Genomic DNA, 8,105 nt, shown 5'->3' on the forward strand with positions numbered 1-8,105 from the left:
ACACAAAAAGGCAGTATGATGTAGGCTATTAGTATAATTTTTGTTCAAAATAGGCCTGCATTATGAAGTATTTTTTGGCTATCCCACTCTATGCCAAGAAATAATGGTTGTTTCCAAATCTGTCACAAATGTAAACAATGTGACTGATTTTCAGTCACATGCTTAGGTCGACGTGAGACTCCACGTGGCGTTTACCCAATTAGTATGACAATTACATTGAAGATGTGTCAAGATTGCAAATGCTGAAAAGTTCTTCTTGTCATCCAAAAAAGCAAGTAGCAAAAAGGCTAGATGAAAGCAATGATCACGTTCTAGTGGCGTGAAGAGTGAAACCAATCAAATGCTCAAAAATCCCTGTTATCCAATCAAAAGTTCGATAGAGCGCTTGGCTTGTGGAAACGACCAATCACAGAACTATAAGGAATAATTGTTGTCAGAGAGGAGCCCGAGCATGCATGAAACTCACTGGACCGAATATTGGTGATCCAGAAAGTAGGGCACGCCGGTCAGTTTGCAAACCTAGTGGGAAACTCTGCTAGCCTTTGAGAGAAACGAGAACCACATATCTAAATTGATCATGGAAAACAAACAAATTATCAACTTTGGAGCTGGACCTGCAAAGTTACCAAAATCTGTAAGTTCATTAGGCTATTCAGTGAATGAATGAATCGGCTAACCTAATTGTTGCACAGCAAGACAAAAGGTTACAAAAGTAGAAAAGTATACTATTTTGATGAAGTGTCAAAGCGAGTTTAGGGCTAGGCTATGCAGATAATGTTCAAATGCAAACCTGCTCTCTGAAATGTAAAACACCGGGATGGATGTATGTGTCTTGCGTCGATATAATTGTCAGCCTATTTCTTACTGTGTTTCACTGAAACATTTCATTCGTGTTAGGTTAGCGTGAAACGCAATGCTCCACAGTGAACTTTGCTGTATTGTAGGTTACGCGTTCAGGTCAGGAAAGGTAGTATTCTTCCGACATAATCTTGTCAGTTGCATCATCCTTTGATTTTCTCAGGAATCCTGTATTGTAATGCTGCTGTCTGAACACAGGAGGGCGCAATTCCCGGTTCTCCATGTCCCAGTGCTTTTTGAATGACTTTTCTGACTCATCAAGGTGTCGTTGGGGCGATATCTCAGCAGTGATATTGTGACCCATATAACACGATTAGATGTCAATCTAGTGATTACCCTTCTCATAGAGTTCGGTTGCAAAGAGCACATGCAATGGACTAGCATTGTTTCTTGTATTGCATTATGTTTTTGATGAAAGTTTGCAAGAGCATTGACTGAATTTGTGGATTGTGCATAACCCACCACATCTGATCAATTTGGCAGGTTTTGCTTCAAGCTCAGAAGGAGTTAACAAACTACAATGGTATTGGCATCAGTGTCCTTGGTGAGTGAAGAAGGGTTAACATTATGAGGTTTGGTTTGAGTGATATGGAAGTGCAGTTAAATGAATGTTTTCGTCGTGTTAAGCTTTGATCCATATTGTCTTTTCTTTTAGAGATGAGCCACAGATCTGCAGATTTCACCAAGATCATCAACACCACTGAAAACCTGCTGAGGGAGCTTCTGTAAGTGGCATCCCCTGGCCTCTCAGTCTCCACCTCTCTCCTCACAGTGCACTCTGCAGTGTAGTGAATGTCCTATAGTCACAGAAGGCATATTTCTGTACGGCGGAAATGCCTACAATGATCTGAGCTCTGTTGAGGAGTGTAGTGGGGGTTTCTAGATACACAACAACTGAGGGATTGAGATGTTTGTTCACATACTTGTATAAAATATTTCTGCAGAAAGAGAAGAGATTTATTTTTTTGTGAAATTGGAAACTGATGTGCGCCACATGCTCATTTCATCAGTCCAGCCTTTTCTTTCCCTCTGTGTGCACAGCAAGATCCCAGACAACTACAAAGTGCTTTTTTTGCAAGGGGGCGGGTCTGGCCAGTTCAGTGCCGTCCCTCTTAACCTGATTGGTCTGAAGGAGGAGAGGCGGGCTGATTACATAGTGACAGGAACCTGGTCGGCCAAAGCTGCCAAAGAAGCTGAGAAATATGGCAAGGTCAACGTGGTGCACCCCAAGCTTGACTCTTACACTAGTAAGTATGTGCATGTGAGTATGAGACAACAGCATATCTTCCTGCTGTGACCCAGTTTGCATAGAGATAGAAAGACCACCTTCAGAAAGTAGAAGTCTTCCCTATTAACAAAATGGCAAGGTTGCATTAATTGTTCAAGTGAGATTCAAAGAGTCAGTTTCCTGGATGGGCTGTAGAATTTTGAAGTGTGTTTTAGTGTGTAATGTGTTTACACACCTTTCCCATCAAACCATCATTCACAGCGTATTCAGTGATGTGATTCTATGCGTAGGAGGAAGTTGTAATCCTGTCGTGTTGGTACATGTTTTAGAACTAACGTTTGTACTAACACATTATCCGTTGTTATAAATGACCTTGTTCTTTACTTGCAGTGTGTGTGCGTGCGTTAGAGTTCATTCTTGGCACCTGTATAGCCTGCTCCTTGTAGCAAATATATCAGTTAGCTGTAACATTGTCTCAGTTTTTTCCATGTGAAAGGGGATTTCTGTCAATGGCACTTTCTGTCTGTCAGTGTGAGTGTAATTCCCACATTTTTTTTTAGTGGTCTATCAAGAAGACTTAGTTCTACATAGGGTGTCTTCCTGTAAGTTAAACGTAACGGGCGCATCTTATCCTGTATGTATTTTCTGATTTGAATAAATTCTTGAATTCAAAACAGAAAAGCAACTCTTGGGTCCACTTCATTTAACGAAGCATGTGCTGGACTCCTCAATGTCGGGTCCTATCAGACATGTCTCAGTGTGTGTGTGTGTGTGGGAGAGCGCGTCTGCCCCCAGAGCTCACCGCTCTCTCCACTGTTTCTCCAGAGGTCCCAGACAGCAGCAGCTGGGCGGTGGACCCCGAGGCCTCCTACCTGTACTACTGCTGCAATGAGACGGTGCACGGCGTGGAGTTCAACTTCACCCCGGATCCCAAGGGGCCAGTGCTGGTCAGCGATATGTCCTCCAACTTCCTGTCCCGTCCCGTGGACGTGTCCAAGGTGAGAAGCGAAGGTTCTACAGTAACTGCACCTGATGTATTGTTTGATTGACTTTTTAAATGCTTTTTACAGCACAGGGGTATAATGGAGGACATTCACATTCACACATTCATACAACTTGTTTTTGTTAAATACATTTCCCCTTGTTACCCATTTCCCATTCTTTTCCTCTTTGTTGTTAATAATATTAATTTCTATGTCAATTTGTGGGCTGTTACTTTACTGAATGATTGACTGAAGTGTGTATGTGTGTGTTTGTCCAGTTTGGGTTGATCTATGCTGGTGCACAGAAGAATGTGGGGTGTGCAGGAGTTACGGTGGTGATTGTGCGTGAGGATCTTCTGGGGAAGGCTCTAAAGGAGTGTCCTATCGTCCTGGACTACCAGGTGCAGGCTGGGAACAACTCTCTCTACAATACCCCACCCTGCTTCAGGTAGCCGTCCGCAGCGGTCAATCACAGCAAACACAGTACCACAGAGAGTCCTCAACCAACACAATATCCTAACCAATCATATTCCTTGATGCATATTTAATAGTAATTCAGTAGCACTATGGCTATAAACGAGTTAGTTAGGTATTGTTACCAACTAGTCCTAAGAAATCAAAGTTTAAAACAACTAATCAAAACATCATTTATTGAACACACACACACACACACACACACACACACACACACACACACACACACACACACACACACACACACACACACACACACACACACACACACACACACACACACACACACACACACACACACACACACACACAATCAATACTAATCCATCTTCCTTATTTCAGTATCTACATCATGGGCCTGGTTCTGGACTGGATCAAGAACAACGGTGGAACGGAAGCCATGGAATGTCTCAACAAGCAGAAGTCCTCCCTCATCTATGACATCATTAGTACCTCCAATGGCTTCTACTCGTAAGAGACACGGATATTACTGACACTGTGACCGCTTGTATCCTGACTGAATGTGATGGGAGTGACTGTCAGTGACCAATTCAGTTTAGTTACTTCATTGTGAATAAGAATGTCTTTGTCAAGCTTCCTGTCTCTGTTTCATGTCTCTTGCATTGAAATGAGCTATTGAGCGTAAGACTCAGGAGGAACATGAGAAGTGGATTCAGTTTGGACAGAGAGTGATCAATACTTTGCGATAGTCAGATGCTCGCTTGCTCTTAGGACTTGTGTGTTTGTGAGATGGGGCGGCTAACTCAAGCCATTATGTGTCCTTTCAACCAGTAGTCATGGTTACAACCGAGCTTTCAACGTGTTTGGCTTCAGAATACTCACACTGTTACCCTGACTACTGCTTTACTGTTTTACCAAAGATCCTTGATTACTAACTGCTTTAACTCTCTGGTTTTACTAGGTGCCCTGTGGATCCAGACTGTCGCAGTCGGATGAATGTGCCGTTCCGTGTGGGTAGCAGCCAGGGCGATGAGGCTTTGGAGAAGAAGTTCCTTGATGGAGCTGCAAAGCTTGGCATGATCTCTCTTAAGGGACACAGGTACCTACCATGGAAAATTGTGTGTGTGTTTCGCTGAAATAGCTGGAGCTCTGTGTTTAGAGTTTTCTGGTGGTTTTTTTCAAAGTTTCATTCAGGATTCCCACAGGTCATTGAATTTCTGGAATATCATGGAATTTTAGAAAGCCTATTTCAGACATGGAAAGTATCAGGGATATATGTCAGGGAATTTTGTTGTTGTAGCAATTTCACTTGCCAAAATACATGAATACAAATATATTCCCACACAGAATTTGTTTATATCTACTTACTAGCTTTACTGCTTGCTTGAGTAGCCCAGCGGTGGCCCAAACTCATCTACTGCTGTAAAAGATTCTTCACCGCTACCCAGGTGCTCTGAAATGATTGGTCGGTATATTGCTATAAATATAATCCATAGTGAGTCATGGAAATTCAGGTTTTATGTCAGGGAAAAAGTCATTGAATTTTACGTTTGACTTAGAGTGGGAACCCTGTTCATTGTTTTGTTTTTGTTGCCCAATGGTAGGCTGGGTGAACCCTGCCTGAACTTCCTGGGAATTTGAATTTCTCCCGGCAGCTCAGGCTGGAAACCAGCAGATCTATCTCCTCTGTTTACTGCCAGAACCTTTGGCTCCAATCAGAAATACTCTCTGTCATTATTTTGCTTGCTCATTTTTTTTCTCTCCTTCTCTCTTTGCCTCTATCCCTATCTCTCTACCAGGTCAGTTGGAGGCATTCGGGCATCCTTGTATAATGCTGTGACTGTGGAGGATGCACAGGCTCTTGCCAACTACATGACTCGCTTCCTTCAGGAACACCAGTCAAGATAGTCAGACATCACGACCAACAGGATGTCTTGTTTACCAGTGGCCTATGCCAGTGACCAATCATGAACCAGATTGTTTACAGTTAGATTACTAACCTCAGATGTTACAGTTGTCACAGTATGCTGTTAATACAACCTTATAATGCTTTGTAATGTGCACATTCTTAGGGGGGCTTGACCGTTTTCATTGTCAGGCTGCTATTGGAATTGTAGTTGTTTGGAAATAGATACAGTTTGTGTCATGTTCTCGCCTTAATGTATATAGATACAACTTTTTATCTGTGTATGAACTATGATGCTGACATTCCATTAAAAGTCCTATTGTCAATTCATCATGTCCTGTAGTCTTCTCAGTAGGATCATAAACAGTCTCAGGCATTAATTTGTGTGTCTGTTAGACAATTGAACAAAGCCTAAGCCACATTTGTTAAAATAGGTCCATCTTGTGGGTTCTTTGTGCCATTGCAGCTGTAAAGGGGTTGCATCATTTAGGAGAGAAGAGAAACGTTTTAACTTTTCGGTCAAGGTCAGTGATTCATTTAAGGCTATCTGAACTGTCCATGAATGTCCATGTCCACTGTATGAGTGGGCAATTGCCTATTTACATGTTTATAATTTTGAAAAACTGGTGCCACCCAGTGCTTTAATTAATAGCCCAGCCATTTAGTTAATCAACATAACGTAAAGCTTCATTGACTTCACCTTGGTGGCGCCAAAGTATACTTCACAGCGTTACGCAGTATGGACATCGTGCGCAACTGAGTCTCCAAAGTATACTCGTTTTTCTGTTGGATTTAAGACTCCTGAGTCTCACCAACACAAGCTAAATCACCCAATTGCAGTTTTTAATTTATATCTCTACGTCTGTAAGTCTACAGAGAAGCCTTTGTTACTGTAGACCTGTTTCTCTGCCCTTTCAAAAATTAAATGGCTTACAGTATATTGTCTAAAATGTAGGTTTGTTTAAGCTCGGTGGGTGAAATGACTATTCAAGCGTGACTGGCAGGTGAATGTTAACCTAATTACAAGCAGACGTCAATGTCATGAGCCATCCGAATGGTGTTGGTGGGTCCTCGTCAATACTGTTATACGGTTCAGTGATGATAATAAAGCAAAGTTCTGAACGTTAGAGAGAGATTTTGCACATGGCCCTGTCCTTAACGTCATAGCAACTCACCCAAATAAAACAAACTCTTTCTGCCTTAGTTTATTCTGAGTGAGGATATCACTGGGGATTGTACAGCCAGTGATGGAAACATAGGCTATAAGGTACATAAAGGCTAATACCGGGGTCTCAAGTCACTGATGTTGATGTTTGTTTTTCTGATTAGAAGTAATTCGGTCACCAAGTAGGCCTGGGGTGCGTTTCCCGATAACGATGGATAGACACTCTTACGAGGGTTTTCTACGATTCATCTTAAGATCGATCGTTAGGATTTGCCGACTGTTTCCCGAACATGCTCGTAGCGTGAACGCGCGTGCACTGCTCTTACGATGCTCTTAAGGGAGCTGTCCACAATAAAAGTTCTGAAATATCCCCTAATTTGATGGTGATGTCAGGTGACTGCACGTCATAGCTAAGCCACCGTCTGAACTTCGGATCTATACATTAATTAACATCAATACGAAAATAGAAAACCTTTGACATCTGCATGTAAGCATTCCAATTAGCCTAGGCCATATAGGGTGATATCAGCTAAATTGGGCCACTTTTTGGTAAATCGCTTGGGACAGTAATACAATATCATCTATGCCTTTTCCAAGTGTTTTTATAGTTAATAATGACTGTTTTTCATACTTTTGTGTTGAAAGTATGTAAAAAAATATAATTATTTAGGCCCTACAGTTCTTGAAACACCAGCTGTCGCAACTTTTTTCGCATGAGCAGTTTCAGGTAAAATGGGCCAGCAGCTTCAGGTAAAATGGGCCAGTCTAATTTCAAAGGGAAATTATAGTTAATTATCCATTTTAATTTTTAAAATACAATTGCTAATATAGCCACATAACATTTAGACTGCATTAAACAAACATATTCATATGTGGCATTAATAAAAACACATCGTGGGTGCAAACCCATGAGCACTTCAAAAAGTCAATTATGGAACCTGACTGATGCCAGTGTGTGTGTGTGTGTGTGTGTGTGTGTGTGTGTGTGTGTGTGTGTGTTTAGAACAAATGTGTAAATTACAAAAATTCACATTCAAAATTGATAATTGATATATTAAAAATGGTAAACTAATATTACTAGTGCGTGTGTGTGTGATAAAAACATTTTTCCTTCTTGTTTGCCATACTGGTGGTGGGGGGAGGGGGTCATGGTAAGTGTGTGTGTGTGTGTGTGTGTGTGTGTGTGTATGTGTGTGAGACTGTGTGCGTGCACGTGTGTGTGTGTGTCAGTCGGTGTGTGGGTGCATGTGTGGGTGTGTGGGTGTACACACCTACATAGGCTACTCACACAGAGAGAGAGAGATACACTGTGACACACACACACACACACACACACACACACACACACACACACACACACTCACACATGTGTATGTGGCCCATTAGAATGGGCCTATAGGATGGCCCATTTTAGCTGAAACCATATGGCCCATTTTACCTGAATGGGTTAAGGTAAATTGGGCCGCCAAGAAAAACATGATTTTTCCAAAAAATATGTTCATATACCAAGCTAACAACATTAATTCTGAT

General features: G+C 41.7%; 1 protein-coding gene across 1 annotated transcript; it reads left to right on the forward strand.

Annotated features, from left to right (window-relative positions):
- The first annotated feature begins 455 nt into the window (after positions 1 to 455).
- Positions 456 to 5,734, forward strand: psat1 (phosphoserine aminotransferase 1). The gene is made up of 9 exons (XM_062544113.1): positions 456 to 634; positions 1,342 to 1,402; positions 1,514 to 1,583; positions 1,900 to 2,105; positions 2,912 to 3,084; positions 3,348 to 3,517; positions 3,886 to 4,014; positions 4,466 to 4,603; positions 5,304 to 5,734. The coding sequence occupies exons 1-9, from the start codon at positions 578 to 580 to the stop codon at positions 5,410 to 5,412; spliced, it is 1,113 nt and encodes a 370-aa protein (XP_062400097.1). The 5' UTR covers positions 456 to 577; the 3' UTR covers positions 5,413 to 5,734.
- Positions 5,735 to 8,105: the final 2,371 nt, after the last annotated feature.

This window comes from Sardina pilchardus, chromosome 8 (genome assembly GCF_963854185.1).
Source record: "Sardina pilchardus chromosome 8, fSarPil1.1, whole genome shotgun sequence".
NCBI lineage: Eukaryota > Metazoa > Chordata > Actinopteri > Clupeiformes > Clupeidae > Sardina > Sardina pilchardus.